The following is a 23,801-nucleotide window of genomic DNA, read 5'->3' as shown; positions in this document are numbered from 1 at the left end:
ATCACCATTTTTCAACGTAAACGTCAAAGCTAAATCTGGAGTCGGAATGTGAGTGCTTTTTAGTTTCTCTTCGATCTTGCAATTGTTTTTCTTAAAGATACCGTTATGTACTAACTCACTTTGCATTCCGTATAAACATTAACATGTTACATGTTTCCTTAGAAACCAAGAAATGATGATCCATGATTTTATAAACATTAAAATTAATAACTTTTAGATCTTTTTGCATGCGTTCTAGGACGATCCATTTATCTCCCAAACGCTTCTGCGAGATGTGTCTCCATGCATTAGATTCATTCTCCGTTTTGTATGTTTTCTTTTAAATCATCTGCAAAGGCATCATGAAACTACCTTCATGTTTGTTTGTTCATCGTTTGCCTCAAACCCCTGTCTCTTAAGTCTTAACTAAAAGAAACATAAATAAATATTATATTATACAACTTTTGTCATCAGCAACCCAGTAGACAAAATCCAAAAAGAGAATGAATAGTTGAAGAATGTTGAGAGATAATATTATAGAGATTATCACTATGAGGACCACAACCTATGTCCGAATGTAAATATGTCTTTACATCCCGCGTATCCTAGTAAAGACCAATGATCCAATCACCATTTTAAAAGTCAAGAACAGGTTTATCCATCTACATCAAATTTGGCCAGTTTCAAGTTGCTCCACCAATGAGAAGCACAACAAATCTTTTTGAGTTATTTGGTAACTTGCTTCAGCCTTTTAGTTCCTTTTACTTCCTATTTTGCTAAATAATGATAACTTTTTCCTGTTTTATCTTGTTTCTGAAGCAAAGCCTTGCCTCCATCTTCCTCAGATAAGATAACTATACAAAAGTTAAGTTGTACAGAAATTTGAAATTTAGAATATATAGAAATGTGAGTAAAAAGCTCCAATCCTTGAAAGAATGCAGTTAAATGTAGTGTTCTCAAGAATAGAAGGGGGTGATGATTACCTCTCGGTACCAACTACTATCCCCACCCACCAAGCCAACAACCAAATTCCAACCTTCAAACGCAAGAGACTAACACCTCTCAACTGTCTTGTTAGACCCTCATATTCATATTTCCTCTCTTATTCTTGACCTTGGTAACCACCATTGTAGTAGCCTTGGATCCAGTCTATGAATGGCAAAGCTAAGATCTTGGACTCAGATATGGCGTTCTATTGCCGAAGTGTGTATTCTGAATTTTGTTTTGAACTTCAAGATCGTAACATTAGCTGATGACACTGGAAGCAACAGTATTGTATCAGAAGGTAACTGCAAGAACACAAATTATCAGATTTTCCTCCCTCCACCGTATCAGAATATATCCTCTACCATTTGCAAACCTGTTTGGCATTCATACGAATTGAGGGTAAGTTCAAGCTGAACTAGAATTCTAATGCTTGGTTGTAGGTTCTACTCCTTTACTTCCTCTTTTTATCTTAAAGAACCCGTACTGTTGTTGAAACTTACTATGATCTGTTGTTTCTTTGGTAATGGGTGGCCTCGTTTTTTGAGTTTAATAGCCATGAACATTGATCAATAAAAAATAATCTTTGCTAAATGTTAAAGATAATTATTATGAAAACCAACAAACAAATTTACCATTTGACAGACTCTTTAGTTTGTGATAATTTGTTTCAAATAATTTTAGAACTGCCGAATTCTATAAAGTAAAACCTATCTAGCTTCAAATGATTGATTTCTTATAATTTGAATGTCATGATTGTTCCTTTGCAGTACACCAAGACAGGTGATACAACAACTATCATATTATCTGCTCCCTACACTGTTGGATGGGTGGGAATCGGATTTTCAAGGGATGGCATGATGGCTGGTTCCAGTGCGATGGTAGGATGGACTAACAAACATGGTCATGCAAAAGTCAAGCAATTTTATCTAAGGGGTAGGAGGCAATCAGAAGTGATCGTAGAGAAAGGTGAACTGCCTCTAAATAATGTACCAGCTGCAGTGGCAACAAATGGAGCTGAAATTTATATAGCGTTTCAGCTACAAACGACAATTCCATTTGGGAAGCAACCGATTTTATTGGCTTTCAGTACTAAACGTCCACTGAACCATCATCTATCAAAACATGAAGACAAAACAGCAGTTATATTTGATTTTTCTTCAGGTATGCAAAACCAGACGTCCCACTTTACTTCATAATTAATTATGCTATGCTGTTGCACAGACACTTGAATAAAGCCTAATTCAAGTTTTTGAAGGAAAAAATTGCTTTAATTGATGTTTTAACAAATCCATTTTTTCACTCCAAAATTCTACTTTTAGGATCCAAAGTGCTGAACATTTTATTTGATGGGCATAAACTGGAACTAGGCTTTATTCGGATGTCTTTTTCATGTGACGTGATGTATAACTTGCGTAGAGAGTACTATATGATGAAAATTTTCCAGAAAAGAAATTTGAGAATTATACTTGTTGTGGCAGGTTCTACGGGCCCAGTGTCCAATTGGTTGGTTGAGATGAGAAAGAACCATGGAATAGTGGGTATAATAGGGTGGGGCCTAATCCTGCCTGTGGGGGCAATTATTGGTAGGTACTTCAGGCATAAGGATCCCCTATGGTTCTATCTCCATTCAGTCATTCAATTTGTGGGATTTGCATTTGGGCTTGCCACAGTCCTTCTTGGATTACAACTCTATAGAAGTGTGCATGTCCACATACCAGCTCACAGAGGCATAGGCATCTTTGTCCTTGTGCTAAGTATTCTTCAGGTCTGCCACTGACTCATCTCATGTATCACACTCAATGTTCAGTCTTCTACCTATCACTATCAGACCCTTAACTGAATTAACATTTGTATGAATTAGTAAAGGAGGTCTTTATATTAGTTAAGAAATAGAGACAGAGATAGTACTCCAATTTTTAACTTGCAGCATAAAATTTAGCTTGATGCTTGAGATATATGCTTTCCATGTAAAGTACAAATTGAACTGACATTTTAAGGTGTGGGTTCAGATATTGGCATTTTTCTTGAGGCCAGACAAGGATTCCAAGTTTAGAAACATTTGGAATTTGTATCACAGTTGGTTTGGAAGAATGGCGCTTTTCTTTGCAGCCTTGAATATAGTGTTGGGGATGCGAGCTGCGGGTGCAGGGAATAATTGGAAGATAGGCTATGGATTCCTTGTTAGCATTATACTTGTGGCAGTTATCGTTCTCGAAGTAATGGCATATTTGAAAAGGTCACAAAAGCGTTCTCTTCCTCACACTTTCCAAATGGACTCAGTTGGAGAAGCTACCTTTCCAACCAATCTTGCTAAAGGTACGTAACGCTTCCCTTGTTTCACACTACTTCATCTGCTTACTGAAATTTATGCTGAAGAGCCAACTTATCAATCTCAGCTTATCTTTTATGTATGTTACTTCCTTGAAGCAGGGTGAATGTGTTTGCTCACAGTTTTGTTTGCACTTGTACAAGTTGTGTCAATTGCCGCATTCAGAAACTTCAGTTCAGACTAAACCTCATTCACCCTACTACATGTGAACTGAGATGTGGAGGTTTCTTGGTGTAGATAGATATATTAGCCACCTAGAAGTTTGCCAAGATGGAAATCCTAACGTTTGTCTTCTTCCTCAACTGAACCTGTTACTTGAGATTGAACCTTTTTGCTTTCTTTATTGGGTCTTCATGATCAGGAATATGATGCCCACGTTTACATTTATATTCTGTTATTTTTCTATGAAAATGTGTTGAAATTTAAGGATCGGATTTTGGTGAGTGATAATATTTTATTAAATGAGCACATAGTTCCATAGCCCCAAACCGTCGATTTTCCAAGAACACGAGTTTGTAATCTGTTCAACAGGCAGGAATATATAGGGTTTGCTGCATTCCCAATCAACAATGGATTGGCAGAAAAATTAGATATTGACACCTTGGCAATATAAATAACTCGCTATAAAATGACCTTAAAATTGATAGATTATCATTTTTTGAACACTCGATTAATACCTCGTTTATTTATCACTCTGATTAAACATATCATATCGCTCATCTACTATATCTATTTCTATTCTATTATTTTTCTCTCCAGGTGCAGACACTTGTTAGGATGATATCCATGGAACCTTATCGTATATAATAGCATTACTTGTTCCCTGTACAAAACTCAATCCCAACTAGGTACAATTCATCAACCTTTTCTTTTTCGTAAAATTGAAAGAAAATGCTAATCAATACATCGATTCCTTAACCAGTCTTTACACTAGTTAGCAGGACTCAAATAATGGAATTTTTCTTGGCCTTGTAAGAAAAAAAATAGATGTTAATCAAAATAAACGTTGCTGCCGAGGCTTGTTTATTCGGTTATTCCATTAAATACATTTAAGTGTCCCTTATTTTCTTGTTATACTTGAACTGAATTACAAATAATGTTGCTAATTGTTTTTAACTGTACACGATAAGTGTGATTAAATGAAATCTGTTCACGGGCGCACACAAATTTGTCGTCTGATAGAGTTCATACTTCTACTCAATTGTATCAAACAATGATCATCATTAATAGAACTATCACAAGATTCAAAATGTAACAAAATATATATGAAGACAAACAGCAAAAGAGAACCACCAATACACGGAAAAGTATTCAGAGGAAGTATATACAAAAGAACCAAATTAATTAACAGAGATATTGTCAATGATGTAACAAAAGGAAAATTAGACACGATCTTTAATCCTGTTATTCAGCATGTCAAAATTGCCTAACTTGATAATGAATAAATGTTTTTCACCGTCAAGGTGCCTCTGAAACCCCAAAACTGATAGCGATGACCCTGCATGCTGAACAAAAACTATTGGCTGCTCTAATCATCACGAACATTTCCACGTCGCAACTAATCATCAAATAATGCACCCTAGTCATTCAAGATGATTCAAAACTCTGACTAGCTGGGACAACGGAATGAATAAAATAGCTCCAGCTTTTGTTAGTGGAAGTACCTCAAAAAAAAAACCCTCCTGCCCTCCATGTTTCAGTCAAGGTCAAATCTGAATTCCATGACGTAAGAGGTTTCACTGGTACAACCATATTTTCTTCAAACAATAAATTATGCATTGTTTTTTAGAGCACGTGTTGTTTGGGGGCAATGGACAGAATGAATAAATTATACGACATTGTATTCACTTTTCCAAAAGTTAAATTTCTGCAGGATAAGTAGAATACTCACAGAAACTTTCCAAATGGCAAGGCAGCCACATAATTTAGCGGCAGGGAAATTGTGATTGAGTTCCATAAATGATCGAAAACCACATCGTTTTGCACGTGAAATTGTGAGATATTTCTTCTTTATTGGCAGTAATTCTTCTACAGTTCATTATTAGTAACAACAAAGAAACTTTGGGTTAAGCAGTAGCTAATCTCTTCCAGAAGATAAGTTGATGGACTTGGGTACATCACTTCCTCTAACTACACGGTTATAAATAACCTTGAATGACTGTGAGCTATTGGGTCTAGTTAGCAAACTTATTGGCATTCTTAGTGTCTGCTTCCGGTTTCTTCTTCCCCTAATCAAAATACTGAAGGTTTTCTCACCATCTATGTTCTTTTCATTTCTGCTGATCTTACTCAAGCCAATGTTATTATTGGGTTTGTCGCCAGCATTTTCAAACCCATGAAAATTAGGATTCCCATTTTCCTTTACACTTTCTGTGTGAACTCTACCCACTTCATCCTCGCTAGTCTCTGATTCTAAAGGTTGCACCTCTTTCTTGTATCCACCAACGTTATTAGTGCCCTCTGGCAGAACAAAAGCTGAGCTAGAATTTTTTGAAACATGACACTGTTTTTGTGGCTCCAAAATGGAATCAGGGATTGGTTTGGTGCTAGGCGCTAGAAGAGGAAATTCCACCGGATGACAACCAGGCCATACTGCATTGGGACCAAAATTAGATGCAGTCGGGTTCATACTACATTGCCATGTGAACTGATTGACATGAAATGCACTACTAGTAACTGGAAAATTGGTGGATGGTATTGATTGAGGCTGAGTATAAGGAGGATACATAAATGGCAATGGTTGTATCATGTTTGGTGTAGGTGGAGGAGATGGGTATACATGGTGAGGAGTCGAACACATTTGGGTAACTGCTGGTAACATGGTAGCAGGTCCATGGCGAACATTCATATTTACTGGCCAGGGGCCAATTGGCGGAACAGCACCAGAAGCAGAAGGAAGTGTTGCATTCAAGGCAACTGGTGCAGCTCGAGCAATGCCTGGTGCCGGATTGAATGGAGCTGCAGATGCAGATAACTTCTTATATGGGATGCCCTGGGAATCACCCTGACTTGATGGAGAAACACTGACTCTTAAATCTTCACCTTCTTGTGAGATGGTATGATTAGGGAGTTCAAAACAGTCAGAGTTGCTAGTGTCAACCTCAAGTTTATGAGAATCCACATGATCCTCCACTGCATCAATCATTATGATATTATCAACTGTTTCATGAACCTCAACATCCACAGAATCAACCCATTTAGCACTCTCCAAATTTTCTTGAACAGAATCAGTAAACTGTGTTTGTTTCCTTTCAGAATCATTAGTATGATTTGAATCATCCAAAGAATTTGAGAGAGAATTTTTTTCCTTCGCTTTTAATGTACTTTTTACCTCTTCCGGGGTTGGTTCAGAATTTGAATGAATTCTAAAATCTTCCTCTTCATGTTTGCCCACGCCAAAACCAGGAATGTTACTTTGAGGATTATAGATTTGCAACTTGGAAATTGTCCCAGGAGGAGCCACTGCCACTTCTTTGTATGAAGGAGATTTCCCAATACTAACTATAGAAGTCTTCATAGTACTATTATCATTTGGTGATGAAACTGAACCAAGTTGTGAATAAGAACTGATTAGTTTGTCACCAATTTCTGATGAATCTTTTACAGTAGTCTTATCAGATGCAGACATGGACTTCACCCTGTATGCAACAGCTTTGACCACTTTCCTTCCAAATTTAGTACCTTGGGATATGTTTACACTATGATCATCAGCATAAACACCATGGGATATTGTTCTCTTCTTCACAATATAATATCTACTGTTCTGATCACTACTCTTCCCATAAGTATAGTCTATGTCAGATTCCACTTTCTTTTTCTGATAATAAACTTTACCAATTGTTGCTCGTCTTTGCTTCAGCCGCTGGCCATTTGAACCAGATGATCTTGGCCGTTGAACTGGTTGCCATCCATCCTCACCATCAGCAGGTGCTTCAGACAATATTTCAACAGAAACTTGTTTTTCATCCGAGGTCTTTTCTAAAATGGGCTGTTCTGAATCAGGTGCTGAGTTGGTCTCCAGATCAGTATCTACAGCAACACCTGCTCCAGGTATGAGTATTACTTCATCTGAAGTCTCTCTTGGAGTTTCTTTCCATGACTCATCAGAACTTGCTGAGCCAATGTTCTGGCAGGATTCCATCCTCATCTGCTAATTATTTCTTTGTGAAATTAGTATTATTAAAATACATACAAGAAAACATCAAGTAGGCAGTTACTGCAACAATTTAAAATGGTGAACCTGCATGGCTGATGCAGTAACAGTTCAACATTAAAGGGAAAAATAAATAAGAGCTCCCTTGGGTATCCGATTAGATTCCTCCATTGCAGTTTTCATTCTAACTATAGACTGAATTAGTCCTGAAGTTTATTCCATATTTTTTTCAGTTAATACATTGTACAACGGTGTCAAGAAAGTAACCTATGCAAACATTTTAGCAATATCAGAAAATGTATATAAGTAGCAATCAGAAAACTATTCTGTATATTTTTAACCAAGATCTCAAACTAATATAAGTTAAAAATATTGAGATCAGTAAATATGCACTATACCTTAGTTATCTGGCTTCTTTTCCTTAGTGCAATATCTCTCCCTTTGGGATCATGACTTGGATTAATGTAGTCAAGCAAGTCTGACACACTGACAAATTCCATGTAAATATAATGAGTCGGGGTAAAATTTATGTGAGAATGTATATGATACACATATAACATGTCAGTTTCCAAATTTGAAGATGTTAATGGGAAGTTTTGACACACTACGAATAGCAGATGTTAAACATTTAGAAAAAGGAATCATGTTTGTGCTAGACATATACTGGAATCTGATACCCCAAACTTCAATAAACACCTGAACCTTCAAAAATTTGCTTAGTAACAGTGTTCAAGCCCATATCATATTCTATATCAATCGGCGTCTAATTATCTATACATTTTAGAATTGGAATTTCATCCAATTACAATGAACATGTTGCAGATGATTCGAAGCATTGTAGAAAGAAGACAGTCAAACCTCAAGAAGAGAACAACAAAAGGTTGCATCAATAGCCATTGGCTAGAAATATCAAATAATTTGCAATAAAATTACATATTATAATCTCCAAAACCAAAACTTGACAGAAATTCACCCATAAGTAGGGGTGGAAATGGGTTGCCCTTAATAGGCCTAACCTATCTCCCAGACCTAAGGTCCAAGCTTAGTCTATTACTTGACATAAGCCTTTCTTTGAGGATTCGCTTGACCTTTTAAAAGCCTAATCTGACCTAAAAGTCCATTTAAAAGTCTATGTAAAAATCTATTTTATAGGACCACAAACCTACCTCTATATAGGTTTATGGACCTATGTTTGGTGGGTCAACTGGCCCGAGCGTCTTAATTCAATAAAACGTATATAATGTAGAAAGATTACAATAAAGTTAAAAAACAATAATATTATTATTAAACTATTTATATTTACTTAATAAAACCATTCTATTAGGCACAAACAGCTTTTGAAATGGTCAAAAGCCTGACCTTTTAATTGAATAGAATTTTTAAAAGGTGTTGGCCTAACTTCTTTAGTAGAATAGGCCCGGCCTTTGCCTAATCTCGAGGCTAGGCCACTGACCCTTGTAAGCCACACCTTACCTATTTTCATCCCTACATGTGAGGTCTATTAAAAGACACTTATGCACAAGTAACAGCTATTAGTACTAGATTAAATTACACGTATGCATGAGTAGTGGCTATAAAAGTACCCGATCCATACAGCCAAGGCAGTTTTATTATACCTTAGATGGCCTTTGCTAGCAATAGATGTATCTGGCTTTTGAGTACCATTCCGTGCAGCTTCTTGTTGTTCTATAGCCTTGGACTCAAAATACTCAAGCCAAGCAGCAGCATCCTGTGACATTTTATACAAATTTAGATTATGGAAAACTGTATTAATTCTTTGTGAGACCAGTAAAGGGGAACTTACTTAATGAACTATTAGTTTAATGAGAATGATAAATAGGATTATTTTAATTGTGATACAAACTACTCAAACTCTTAAAATTTGGACTGAAGATCTAACTCAGGTCTACAAAACATACTTGTAAAGTGAGAACTGCCCAAACTTAGTTCTATTTAAGTCATATCTCTAGTTGATGTGAGACTAAACACCACTCTTGAGGATACAACTAAGGCAACCAACAAAGAAGCTGGAACTATTATGGCTACGGTCTATGGGTAAGGTGGTTTTCCAATACATATACAACTTCACCACATCATTTAAGACATCACTCTACCCACTTCAAAGTTGTGTATTATCGTTATTTCCTCATCTTCTGAATTACTGGGTACTTTTGTTATTTATACCTGAGTCCGCAAGTCATCTGGACCAAGTTTTGCCCGCAGAATTTGCAATGTTGTTTGCTCATGCTGTACGCTCAAAGGATATGCTTCCATCAATGAGAGTGCTATTGCTATTGCATGATAACTTGCAGCAGTCTGCACAGAATTAAAATTCTAAGAATATACAGATTAAAACAAAGAGATGAGAACTGATATTATTTTGGTATTTCTGATGACTTTAAATAAGTACTGGAACTAATATTTGTACAGATTTTCTGTTTTAAAATTCCTAAGTTTAATCCTCATTAATAGAGTCCACCTTTTAGCATTCACGTTTTATAAATTCATGGGAGAATTCAAATATTAAATTTTAGATAAAGGTAAAGTTAAACAAACTTGGCAGAGGCAAGAAATAAAATGAAAATAAAACCTGAATATGATCTGGACCAAGTAATCTTTGGTTGCACTTTAGAGCTTTGTGAAGATATCTAAGAGCGACATGTACATTTCCAAGACCTTCCTCCATCATAGCCACGTTAATGTATGTTGCAGCAGTGTTTGGATGAGATGGGCCACACGTTAGATGCAGAAGATATAAAGCGCGCTTTACATACCTGGTTGAAAACAGTTGCAGAGCCAATCAGTAAACAAATTAAATAAATCATCACAAATCCATGGCAACTATTTTAAACTGGTTATCATTAATCTTATTCCATTAAGAATATCAGACTAGACGACTCAATTAGGTAGTGATGAGAACCTGGAGCCAAAGCCCAAGGTAACTAGATGTCTGTAATAACATTCAAAATCAGTAAACAAATGAAAGAAATCATCATAAATATTGACTAACATTCAGAAAATTCTAAATCCAGAGCCACTATTTTAAACTGGTTATCATTAATCTTATTCTGTTAAGAATATCAGACTAGACAGCCAATTAAGTAGTGATGAGAACCCGAAGCCAAAACCCAATGTGACTAAGGTGTGTGTATTATGTAAGGAGAAGGAGTTGTGGTACACCTGCCAACTGCCAATCTGGCAGTGGTGGAAAGAAGGAATGTGAGTTGGATGTGTGGAGAAAGAATTTAAGTGTAGGAAATCATTGAGAGGGATGAGGGCTAGAATTACAGAACTGGGGCCTTGGAAGACACAAGGCCTCTAGAACACTTAGACTTTTCTTGTTTGTCTTTTCCTTATTTTCCTATTGTAAACAACTCTGTACCCAGGGATAGAATTCTTTCATCAGTTTAGAAGTAATACATTCCTCTATTTTTCCCTAATAATTTTTCCAGTGCACCACAAGATGGATAGCACATCCTCTCCTTTATATGTAATGCCTTTTGTTACCTAATAAATTATTATTTTCAATTAATACATTAATGATTAGTCATATAAGGTAAGAAAAACAAAGGGAAGTTTTAATTATGAGAAGTCCATGCACAATTATGCATCACCACTGCAAGAACAAAACATACTTCAGAGCCAGCTCTGTATGTTGAAGTCTGTAGTAGAAAACTGCAAGATCCCCATAACTCTTCATAGTATCTGGATGATCCAGACCCAGCTCTCTCTCATTAATATCCAGAGCTTTTTGTTGATAAATTGTAGCCTGTGGTTGGAATAAAAAGCTCAATAAATTGGAATTGAATTCAGCAACCAAAAAAAATTAGATTACATATTTAACATTGAACTATAGTCAACAGAGGTGAAACACTGCAAACTAAAATTGATTTATCTAGGTTATATATGCTTCTTTGGTTTCTAATGCAAAATGTCTCAAAATCAAAACAGAATGACAACAAACAAGACCTGATTGAAGTCTCCAGTGTGATATAAAACTACAGCAAGTAAGCTGTATGCTCCCGCTGTCATCCGATGATAGGGGCCACAAACTGCTACAAGTCTGGCAAGAGCCTGTCACCACGAAATATAGCAGTCATCATATGAAAATATGAAAAGGCATTTGCTTTTGAAGTAAATTGTCACAAGTTCATAGAATTTCCTGACAAAGGGCAGATACCTTTGTTCCATAGGAAACTGCATCTTCTAGCTTTCCCTTGTCTAAAGCTGTTTTTGATGACTCTAATAGCTGCCTGCCATCTGCGGATGAGCATGCTGCTTGCTGCAAAGGATGTACAGTTTACAAAGTTTGGATATATCAGTAAATTTCCAAACCATTAGACAAGAGATCCTACAATGGTCTTGTCTTGTTTATGTTATTACCTTGTGAACTGGGACCAAGCTTACAATATCAGATTTCTGGAAGGGAATTGGACAATCCATATCAAGATCCCTTGGAACAAACTCAATCCCAACCTAACATGAAAGGTAACAGCAAAAATCGACTGTCATTGAAGAAACAACTTGAATGTCATTTTCAATAGATAACCATAAGAACTACAATCTATAATTAGTTTAAGTCAGAACATGTGTAAATAGTGTACCTAATTACCAATATACACACATGCATATGGGGAAACCGTTATGATTCATGAACATCTTTATAAGTACTATCAAAGATAGGCACTGCCTGTCTTTTTTGCATTTTTCTTTAAAAAATGTCAAATTTGATTTTTTTAAATCATCTTTTTAGAAGTTTAATATACTTAATTTAACGTGGGAATCTGAAAGAGAGTAGTAGATGGTTTGGAGAGCAATTGAAGGGTAAAAGTCTAAGAAAATGTGGACACCAACACATTATGGCTGTGCAAACCTGCGTTACAGGCAAATAATTATTAGAGGATATTTTAACTTAGAAAATCCAGCCAACCTATACATTCTATTTCATGATCACAAATTAAACCTCTAATCTGATAGAGACTAGGGTATTATAAGGTGCCTAAGTCCCACAACAAGTGGAATGATCAGAGAGGAGTACTTAAGTGGCTTGGTTTACCCCTTTGATAGCTAGCTTTTAAGGGAAGGTTCCCCAAGTGCTTGGGTGCTCAGCATGTAATTATCATAGTGAATCATAACATTTAGCTCAAAGAGTCCTAATAAATGGAAATATGAAAAGGATGTAAATGTATGACTCCATTCCCGTGCAAACTAAAATGTAACAGATACTGCAGATTCTATAGCCTACTTCCAATACCTTATGACATAAGCCACGCAAAATCGCAAACTTCCTCACATCACTGTAATTCAAGCTGCTAAGATCCCAATCAAATCGCTTCTTCAGAAATACCTCTAGCCATTTCCATACAAGGGGGTGGATTTTGCACGATTTATCTGACTCTCTGTTTTCAGGAACACCAAGCAGCAAATTCAATGCAGCAGCAATGGATGCAGCCATTTTCTCCTTGTCAACAACTGCAATCACTGCCTGCAGGATATGCTTGAAAGCTCGAACTATCATCTCATGAATACAAAGTGATTGTACATGTGATAGTTTTTCAGAAAGCTTGACCTATAAAAAGAATTTTATAAGAGGCAAATGTCATGCAATATGAAAAAGCCAATATAAATTTAAACATGACACAAAATCTTTACTCTGTTTAGCCTTTGAATATAAAAACTTCTAAAAGAATGGAGGTAGACAGTACAACAAGGGTGGAAAACAAAACAGTACAGAAGTGAGAGAAGAAATCTGGATGTCAAAACTATGAGCAAATAGGGGTGAGTAAGCGGACCGGTCCACCTGGTTACAACCCAGTCACTTGCTCTTCAAATGGTCTGGATAAGTCCAGATCAATCTTTTCATCTAGGTCTCTATCTGATCCACAAAAGCCCAAATAAATGGACCAGTCCACAGGCCTAAATAGTGATCCAGAAAAATGAAAAATCTACTAATTAAAAAAAAACTATTTATTTTTTCTTTCATTTTCTAAAATATCATCTATCATACTAATATCTAGCAAATTATCTATCAAACTACTATCTGTAAAATTAAATTGAAATTTAATAAACTTACACAACTATTTTGTCTAAATGCTACAGTTTCAAATCCGTGGACTAGTCGGCGAATACATGGATTAAACCTGTGAAGCCAACATGTTTAACAGACGGGGCCAGTAGATTGAATATAATTATGTGGATTAAGAAGGAAATAGTCTATTATCCATGAAGGTCCGTGGACCTGGGTCTATATAGGCACCCCTATGGGCAAGTGATATAATTTGTGAAGAAATCTGATCACCAACTGTTGTAAATAGAATGTGATCATGCAGATTAAGAAAAAGTCCGTTATCCATGAAGGTCTGCGGACTTGGGTCTGCATACCCACCTCTATGAGCAAGTGATATAATTTGTGAAGAAACCTGATGGTCAAGTGTGTTTTATAGTCATATATTAAGAATTAGAGTAGTAATTATATCATGAAAGATGTTAACCAAATACTTGCAAACTATAAGTTCTATCGAAAAATGCAGAAAGTATTCAAACATAAAGAGGGCCACACAAAGAGCTTCTTTTGGTCAATATCATTATTTATTAGAACTACACAAAGTAAGAAAACAAGTTTAGAGCACTAACAACATGTCCAAGAGAACGCATACGTAGACCCCTAGTATGCATAAAATCAGTTAAGGTGCGTCCGTCCACAGGAGAGAGTTCCAATGAGCCAAAATCTGCAACCTGTATTGCATATAATCATTATTATTATTATTATTGTTGTTGTTACAAATACTAAAAAGGGAATGATCATAATCTTATCAATCAGAATGCCTTTTCAGAGAACTAGGCGTGAAATTCCTATCATTACCAGCTTTGGGAGAGCAACATCCATGTAATATTTCTGAGACAAGTCAATCAGCTCTTGCATTGACTGATGATAACACAAAGCAATTTAGGTCAGATGTTTGATGTAATAGTTAGGTTCAAATACTGGAAAATTTACAGATACTTTGTTAGACCTTGAAGAAAATACCTTGCTGTGAAGTCCAGTTCCTGATTCTATTAACCGAGTAAAAGCTGCTTCAGATAGCAAACCCTTTAGCACAAGCTCATTTTCTGCTGCTGCTGTTTCATGTTTGGATTCTACCGAGGGCACCAAAGCACTTTCAGGTTCTCCATTAATACATGCCAGATGAGATTTGGAGTTTTCAGATGCCAGTTTCACACTAAGATCAGATTTATTTTTATTATTCTTGAGGGATTTAAAGGGTTTCCCTAGCCCCTCAACCTTCATTTCATTCTTAGCCTTATCCAACAACGGTTTTTTATCCTTTTCAGTATTGTGGTCTTGCAAATGTTGTATCCAGCATGCTCCAAGTTCCCATCTTATGAAATTGTCCAAACCAGGTTCCTCTTCCTCAAGTTTAGAAAGGCTTTCTTTAATAAGCCTCTCCACAAAAGCTTGAGAAACTCCAAGCTCTTCAGTCTCAGGCATTTGCATCTGATTGGGTCTATTCTTCTCCAACTGTGCTGAGTTGAGAAGTAGTCTTAAACTGCAAAAAAATAAAAAATAATTACAGGCCCAAAGATCTTGTAATGGTTGATGAACAAGAACTAGATCAAGGGATCAACCAAAGAAAGCTGTAACTGTAACAAAAGCCATAAAATAAAAACAGACAAGTTAGAAAGAAAACTGAAGAGTGGCTCCATAAATGAAAACTAGCAACAACAAAAAATCCTCCAAATGCAGAAGAAGAAGAAGAAGAAGAAATAGCAGAATAAACAACCAAATCAAGTTTATGAATTTCATCAAAAGAAACCCCCAATGGAACTTTCTTAATCACACATCCTACACTATGAAACACCAACTCTAACACAAACAACAGGACACAACTAATGTCCAAAATATAAGATATATCTATCTGTGTATCCCTCTCTCTCTCTCTCCCTCTCTTTCTCTCTCTCTCTCTATATATATATATATTATACACTCAAGAAGACAAAAAATCTAAATTGATTAGAATTAATATTTATATATATATATATATATATATTAACTTCTGAAAACAAAGTTGTTAAGCTTTACAATTTTCATATGATGACAGTAATTAAGAAGGATTGATTCACAATGCAACCTTTACAAAAAAAGATCCCAAGATAATAAGATGAATCATATCTCTTCAAATAATCAGTAAAGTTCTACGATATGGTGTCTCAGAAAATATGGAGTCTCACGATATTAATATAAGAAGACTCTTAATAATGATCTTTTTTTATGATAATGTTAGCCATAAGTAAGGCCAGATCGCTCTCTTAGCCCGTCCGAGACGGCAAAAGATAAGTAAATTGTGACACAGAACATGGGTGCCCAACATGTGTCCAAGGTGTATTGGACAAGTGTCCTGGCTTGTGTTTGAAAAATGTCAGACATGCCATTCTCTAGATGTGTGTCCGTGCTTTACAGACACAGTAAAACTTTAAAAACACTGAATTAGATTCTAATTTTACAGTCTTATATTTAAGAAAAAAACATCAAAACCATGGTTAGATCTTATTCATAAATATAATTCTCTCTCATGCTGTAGGTCCAGCTGATAAAATTACAAACATAATACACAAAAAGGAGGAGAGAGAGCACATAGTTTATGAGCACACGAGCATAATGTAAAGTAGTAAAACTACTACATTGAATGGTTACGGAATACTGCCCTAGGCTCATATATAAGCCAATAGTAAAAAACTAATTCACGCTAATTCAGAAAACTAACATCATTAAATTTTACTAATTTCATTTTAAAAAATATTTTTTCCCAAACTGTGAAAATACAATCCCACTTCAATAAACGGTATTGTGGGGATGATATCATTAAATAGGGTTAAATTAGTTAAGATTTGTTTATATCTTGGTCCACTATAGATGTTTTTTTTCACATAAATTTGAGATTAGAGGAAGTACCAGTTAATGTTGAGTGCATTGGCACCACCATCTGGTTGATCAAACAATTCAATACTTTGATAAGATGAAGAGTTGACATTTTCATTTTCTCCCCCCTCAACTTTCACAGCAACCACATAACCACAATATCTCACAACAACAACACCTAAAGTGGTAATATCCTGCATGCAGAATGTAGAGTGTTTATCAGTTATACAATGGCAAAGAAACAGCTTTTTAAAGAACTTCAACCAGTCTTTCTATGTAAAAATTATCATACATGGGCTGCGGTATTCTCATCAGCAGTAATTCCTTTCAGAAGATTTCTCTGTATTAGATCCTTTTGATTTATTCCAGTAGTTTCAACTCCATCAATTTTCGAATCAACCTTGCGGTTAACGACAGAAGCATCCTTCATTACTCTAATACTCAAGTCACCTACTCTGTCGGTGAAAATAATATCATTTTCTGTAATAGAACTCTGTAAATCTGACTCTTCCATTACATGTTTAACAGCCCTAATAGCTCTCAAAATGGCTACATCAACAAATAAGGTGTGGAGAAGGAACGTTTTTCTATCACGGATTTGCCTTTCTTCTGCTGTCTTGCAAGGCATAAATGCAATAAATGAAAACTCCTTTGCCCAAGGAATCAAATCAAATTTCCCATCCCTCCCTAGACCGCCACCATTTCCTCCCCAATTTTCATCCTCCACAGGAAGTGGAGGGAAAACTGACGGTGATTGCGCCACTGCAGGAGGAACAAGCCATGTGTTGGCTCTGAAGCCATAAGGGAGATTCCCAAACTGAAAGGACAAAAGGAAATGGGAAACAACAGAGCACAAGTAAGCACATGAAAATAGTTATTAAACTGTTCTACGGTACTTCCATTCACTAGTTACAGCAAGGTATAAACATAATGAATAAGAAAAACAAATAAAAAAGGTGTGCGGTACCTTGTTACGTTCTGAAAATGCTTTTAATAGATCATCATACGCCTGAAATTGAGAAAAGAAATTCGTAAAACTAACCGAAGTTAGGACTAGCCTAAACCCTATCCAAAGTAAGCATTTACGCACAGGCATGAACACTAACAGTATCAAAAGCTCTACTAAGCCGTGTTAACAAATCAACAAGGTTATGACTAAATATCTGCTGCTTTCCAAAACTGCAAAATCCATTTCTGCAAGCTTCAACGTGGACTACTTTCCCGTTACATAGCTTCACCTAATAAGCATAAACGAAGAGATTTAATTATTTTTCTATTCTCGCTCGAAAAAGTAACAAAAATTACAAATGCGTAAATATATTTACATCAAAGGAGAAGAGATGATCCGCCTCTAATATCTCCGGAACTCGTCGTCTCACTGTTTTCTTTATATCTGTCGCGAACTCAGGAGCTTCAGACACGGAAACGAAGAAAAGAAACCCAAAGGAAGAGAAAGAGGATTGTACATTGGAAAGGAGGAGTGAGATGCAAAAGAGAGAAAAACTCGTAGAAGCTCCCCAGCCTAGGGCACGAGTGGCTTATCTCGCCATCTCCGTCAACCGCTGCCGCCGATGGCGGCGGCGCGTGAGAGTTCACATTCTTCGCCTCCGACGAGTGGCCGAAGCTCGTCGTGCAGGCCACGATGTCTAGTAGCCGTCTGACGTGGGTCACTGCTCTATCTTCGTCATAATCCTCTGCAAATAAGAACACGACGTCGTACAGTTTTTAATTCATTTATTTCTTATTAATTGAAAATAATCTATAGGTTAGTGTAAAAATAATTTTAAAAATACCTTCGATTAAAGTGAGGACGCATGGCTTCAGTGCCAACACGTCCACCGTGTCCTTCAGTTGCGGTCCTCTCACCTTTTATTTATATACATAACCTTCGTTAAGAAATATTCAAAATTATAATAAAAAAAAATACATTACTCTAATCCTTTTTCCTTTTTTGTTTATATTAAAACTATATTAACGAGCCGCAATCTTATCATCTTTCTTCATAAAAAGTTGTTTCCAGAATGTGTATGCACAAAGAATAAAATATTATACTTACAACTCCAATAAAAAAAAATAGAAACTATAATTAGGAAAACCATGTGAATCAATGTACAATATATGATTCTTTTTACTTTCTTTATGAGAGTTTGTACTTTAAAACAAATAATAAATTCCTTATAATTAAAAGGTTTAATTTATGTGTATCGTAAATTTAAAATATTTTACATGTGTGTAAAACTTTTTCACACAAATACTTTACATGAATTTAATTCATGGCCATCATTTATCTAAAAGAACTGAATGATGTTATAAATTTATCAAAATATATTGGACAGTAATAAAAAAGTTTTACAACGAAATGCGCGTATATTAAATTCATGATAATAAGTTAACTTTAATACATTATTAATTTAATATATAAGCATAATTTTTAAAGTAGTAAGGATCCAATTATTTTTAATAATATGACCATTTTAGAGTAATTAATCATATTATCAATAAGTTTTAATTAATTTTAAAAAACATGAGCAAAACACACTGTAAAACTTAAACTAGCTCAAAATTCCCAGATAACAATAATTCAATCTTAATTTTGATTTACCTAACTCCTTTGTAGCTTGATTATTGTTTAACTTATCACTATAATACTGAGGCGTTTAGTAGTTTTATTTACTATTTAATTTATATTTTTTTCTTATAATGTGAGATAAAAATAACAAAGAAAAATGAAATAAAAGAATGTTGAAAATAAAATTATTTAAGACAAGATTATCATTTACTAAAGATTCTCTTTCTTGGCTGAACTCATAGATTAACTTATGATTTTATAAAGAAAGAAAGTAAAAGCTCCAGAGTCCAGATTGCTACAATAAAATGCTTAAAATAAATAATTAATACGTTGTGCAAAATTTACCTCGTGAGATAGGGAAAAATTGGTGATATAACAAGTCTCTGTATTCACCGATAAAAGCCGACGAACATCAATGATTTTGTCTGTTGATATCCCCTATTTCACAAAAACATTCAATCACTTCCAACAAGTATATTGCAGAAATTTCACAAGAAACATAAGAAATAGCATCAAGAAAGTGGTGAAAGCTACCTCTGAGATCTTATATTCAAATCAATTACTTGTACGCTACAGAGGAAAAAGACTTATCTAGAAATTATTTTGGTTTCAGTTAGAACCTCTTTTTTCTTTAGTAAACCTTGTCATCCTCTAAATAATAACCTAGTACCACACGCTTCTATTCCTTCCAGGCACAAATTAACATGTTTACGGAAAGTGTGAGATACATATAACAAACCCAAAAAGAGTAGCTATATGCATAGAAATAATGGGTTTAGAATCTTGGATGGTTTTAAGCCTCGTGATAGAGTTCATCTAGTTTTTGGGTTTACAATAATAATAAATTAATCATCTACGAGGTATAATGTTCAATACTAATGTGATTGATGTTGCAAAACACGCCCATCACTGTCGTAACAAAAGAGACAGAAAGGTGGTTCCCAATAGTCGGTATACCAAAATAAACTACCCGACATGACAAACATCGAAAGTAAACTTCGTATTTGCTAATTATATATAATTAATAATAAATTATAATCTGTTCACAGATAAAATAAGCAAACCTTGAGAACAACATGTGTTTCATCGGGGAGGTTGACAGTGATATCCATTACAACAGGAAGAACTGCATAATTGCAAGAAGAAACTGTTAAGTCAGCCAATCTTGCCCGAAAAAACTCCCAAAATAAGCCTTAGTGAGGAGGATGCAATTATTATCATCTAAATGCAACTCTTTTGTACATTTAATTTCTGTTCCGACCTCAGTGTGAGATAGCATCACATTTAACTAATTTCTGTTCCGACTTCAAGAAGTATGAGATAACATCACATTTAATTTCTGTTCGGACTTCAAGAAGTGTGAGATAATATCACTACAGTTAATAGAACTTCCGTCACGATTTTGTAATTTGTTTGTAGCCTTAAAAGACTGAGAAAGCCTTGTGTTTATTCGTCTCATTTTAATGCAATGTTAGATTATATTGGACGGAAAGAATATCATACCATGAAACTTAATTATTGCTACACTACTAAACTTGGCATTATCATTATCGTTAAGCAAAAGAGCCGTAATCAATAAATATTGAAACGCCTCTAAATAGGATAAGAATTAAGAAGCATGGCGATAAGGAATTTATTACCTTTTTCTTCCTTCTTCTTCTTCTCTCCCTTGGCCTTTGCGCGACTGTATCTTGGTGCCATTGAAGCTGTGGAGAGGGGAAAGAGAAATGAGAAAAAAGAAAGGGAAAAGAAGAGAGAAGAGAAGAAAATGAAGAACAAGAAACGCACCAGTAGAAGTGGATGAGTAATTGAAATTTAGTGTGGAAGTTGGAAGAGTGAAAGAGGTTGGGAGAAGGTGGAAAGGAGTGTGAAGTGGTGATTGAGTTGGGAAGCAAGAAAAGATAAATAGAGGGAAGTGAAGGGAAAGGAAGAGAAGAGTAGTGTGATAAGGAAGGAAGGGCTGAGATTTAGCTGTCAGAAATCAGATTTGATAATTGGCAGCTTCTGATATCGTGGCCATGTAATCACAGTGATTTTTTTGGTTAATATGAAACATCTCACGTGATCAACACAATAATTTCTTGAAGTAAAAAATTCTGCAGCAATAACCTCAACATTTTCATAAAAAAAATTGTAAATGTTGACTACATAATCGATATTATAATTAGTTTTAACTATACATTAAAAAAAAAAATCTTTGCAATATGTGACAAATTTTATATGATCAATTAATTATTTTTTATGGTAATTTAGGAGTGCACCAGAAATATGTTGGGATAGAATTATCCTTAAAATTTTGAATAAAGCATTTTGTAAATTCAAATTTAACCATAAGATCTAGAGTGTGTGGGAATAAACCAATTCAATTTTTTTTTAAGGTGATGTGTTAATTTTAACGTAGTTAAATCACAGAATAAAAATTTAAATTAGGGTGTGTTTTATAACATTATTCAAAAAATAAACCATTTCATTGCAAATATAATACCATATTATATATAAGATTACGTATTAAATAAAAAAAAATTGTTATTAATGCACATTTTTTTTTAAATTGTATTGTTTGGAGGTAATATAAATGTTTTGTTTGTACGGTTAAGTTAATGTTATATTTAATGTATTTTGATAGCTAATGTGTATTAAATAAAAATTTGAAAATTTTATCTTAAACTAATTTAATTCTCTTGTAAGACAAAATTATTTTTTACACTAAACAAAAAGACTTAAAATGTAAAAAATCTTCTTTTTTTACCTATCACTTGCATTCTCAATCTCTATTTTTTTTTCTATATTCAACTTTCTAAATCTTATCCTCTTTTAAAATCTCATCGGATCTTAATTAATTAGTGACTAAATTTTAATTGATGAATTTTTAAATAAAGAAAATGTTTTATTATTTTAAATTTTTTTAAATATTATATCGTTCTAAAGTTGATATTAAATTGTAATCATCGCAAATCTTTTCACTTTTACGAAGAGTAAAAAAAAAACTCATCCCGCTTTCCATTCACACCAACACCCTCAAACATATTGAACCAAACATAGATTTCACCCACTCGCCACTCTCTCTTCCTTTAGGATACCCAGAAACAAACAGGTCATAAATAACATAAATTTAATCAGGTTAAAATAACCTTCATTAATTAAATAAATACATGAAATTATATTAATTTTCATTAAAATAATGTTAGTGTTTGCTGAAACTTAACTAATGTTAAAAAATCATTATTTTGTTGAATTAATATTTTTTAATTATTAAATATAATTTAATATTAAAATAAATTTTCTATTTAATAATACTTAAAATAATTTAACTAAACAATAAAATTAAAATTTAATAAAACTAATTGCCATCTAACTTTAACATTAATTAATATAAGTTGAAGAAAGTAAAAAAAACTTCCATTAATTAAATAAATACCTAATATTATATTAAAATCGTTAAAATCATTTTTACCGTGTTTCTTGAGATTTTATAATAAAACTTTGGAATCAACTTAGGAAGGTTAATAAAAACTTCTTTTTTTTAAGTTTTGAAATAAATATTTGAAACTTAAGTAGTATGGGGTGAGACAAATTGTCCCGCATAACCTCGTATATTTTAAAAATTTATGTGTCTGCACCCCATATTTAAATAGTGTTTTTTGTCTTTCTAAAATGCATAGATTGTTTAAGTTTCAATACTCATCAAATGTTAAATGTAGTAGGCACACCTTAGTTCTTTTATATAATAAAATTTAAATATAGTATTATTATTATTATATATATATATTATTTTATATTATTTTTCTTTAGAATACGTGTATTACCTTAAAAAATTGTATATATTTAATGAAGTGTCTTATTAATCAATTTAGTAGTACGATTAAAATTCAAATTTCACTAAAAATCAAAACAACATTATAACATTTTTACCCATATCTTATTACGCATGTGCCGTGAGAATAATATTGTGATATCATTTACCTAATTCATCTAAATAAGAATAAAATAAGTTAATTAAAAAAAAATTCAAACTTTATTTTTTATTAATTTTTAAAAAAAAAATCTTATCTAAACCGATTTGCAGACCTGCGAGCTAACCCGTATGCGAGGAGGACCAATAAAAAAACCACATATTTTATGCATGGCATACCTATGCGAGACGGACTGACCCACATTGCCATCCTTAAGAAAAACGTATGTTGAGACATTAAACTTCTAATAAATAGTTTTTGTTTCATATAATAAAGAGAATAGTGAAAAATTACATATTTAATAAATTTTGTTTAATTATTCTTATATATGATAACATTACAAGAAATCATTAATTATCAATTAATTTAAACATAAAAATAATTACTCATTAGGTTAACTAGGTTAAATACTATTTTGTAAACCAAAATATTATTGATATTCAAAGTAGTATGTATTATTAATACAAATTTATAAAATAATTTATAAATTTATATCTCACATTAGCTACTAAGATTTTAACTATTAACTACTTTAGATTTTAAATTAATCATTAATTTACTTAAAGATTAATTTAGTAGTTAATGTTACACACCAATTTAAAAAATACTTTTTAAAATTTTATTAGTAATAAAAAAATAATTTAAATACTAATAATTTTTATTTTATAAAATAGTATATGATATAATTAATATAATAATTAATTATTTTTAATTTTTAACTTTGTTGATATTTAATAGAACATTGTGATTGTGACGTAGAAATGAAAAGATATATCATTACATGTATTGTTTATATTTATTAATTATATTGTATTTCTCTTTCAACTCATTTTAAATAAATCAAGAAATACTTGTTGAATTTAATATATATAAAACTATCATTACATTTATTATTTATATTTATTAATTGTATT

The 23,801-nt window shown here is 33.6% G+C and overlaps 2 protein-coding genes across 6 annotated transcripts; one reads left to right on the top strand and one right to left on the bottom strand.

Moving 5' to 3' along the window:
- The first annotated feature begins 902 nt into the window (after positions 1–902).
- Positions 903–3,775, top strand: LOC137831900 (Cytochrome b561/ferric reductase transmembrane with DOMON related domain-containing protein). Of its 2 annotated transcripts, none has more exons than XM_068639798.2 (5): positions 903–1,365; positions 1,734–2,127; positions 2,445–2,731; positions 2,976–3,282; positions 3,397–3,775. In XM_068639798.2, exons 1-5 carry the CDS (start codon positions 1,135–1,137, stop codon positions 3,399–3,401), a joined length of 1,224 nt encoding a protein of 407 aa, XP_068495899.1. In that variant the 5' UTR covers positions 903–1,134; the 3' UTR covers positions 3,402–3,775. The 2 variants fall into 2 exon arrangements, with proteins under 2 accessions (XP_068495899.1, XP_068495898.1); XM_068639797.2 differs by having other exon boundaries at positions 3,394–3,775.
- Positions 3,776–4,575: 800 nt separating this feature from the next.
- Positions 4,576–20,867, bottom strand: LOC137831899 (protein REDUCED CHLOROPLAST COVERAGE 1). 4 transcript variants are annotated; one of them, XR_011084496.2, is made up of 25 exons: positions 20,723–20,867; positions 20,575–20,640; positions 19,999–20,060; positions 19,280–19,372; positions 18,159–18,231; positions 17,832–18,059; positions 17,691–17,758; positions 17,472–17,603; positions 17,333–17,374; positions 16,658–17,182; positions 16,399–16,559; positions 14,476–14,995; positions 14,311–14,373; positions 14,082–14,183; positions 12,703–13,017; positions 11,832–11,924; positions 11,629–11,730; positions 11,418–11,522; positions 11,084–11,217; positions 10,039–10,222; positions 9,633–9,764; positions 9,065–9,177; positions 7,847–7,934; positions 4,960–7,442; positions 4,576–4,853 (listed from the first exon to the last, which is right to left on the bottom strand). XR_011084496.2 is itself a non-coding variant. In XM_068639794.2 (24 exons), exons 2-24 carry the CDS (start codon positions 20,633–20,635, stop codon positions 5,373–5,375), a joined length of 5,466 nt encoding a protein of 1,821 aa, XP_068495895.1. In that variant the 5' UTR covers positions 20,636–20,640; positions 20,723–20,867; the 3' UTR covers positions 4,576–5,372. The 4 variants fall into 4 exon arrangements, 3 of the variants coding, with proteins under 3 accessions (XP_068495895.1, XP_068495896.1, XP_090159198.1); XM_068639794.2 differs by having other exon boundaries at positions 4,576–7,442; XM_068639795.2 differs by having other exon boundaries at positions 4,576–7,442; positions 17,456–17,603; positions 20,723–20,811.
- Positions 20,868–23,801: the final 2,934 nt, after the last annotated feature.

The sequence above is a fragment of the Phaseolus vulgaris genome, chromosome 6 (genome assembly GCF_051622355.1).
Source record: "Phaseolus vulgaris cultivar YP4 chromosome 6, ASM5162235v1, whole genome shotgun sequence".
Lineage (NCBI taxonomy): Eukaryota > Viridiplantae > Streptophyta > Magnoliopsida > Fabales > Fabaceae > Phaseolus > Phaseolus vulgaris.
The sequence above is the reverse complement of the archived record's forward strand: the minus strand, read 5'-3'. Positions and strand labels throughout refer to the sequence as shown.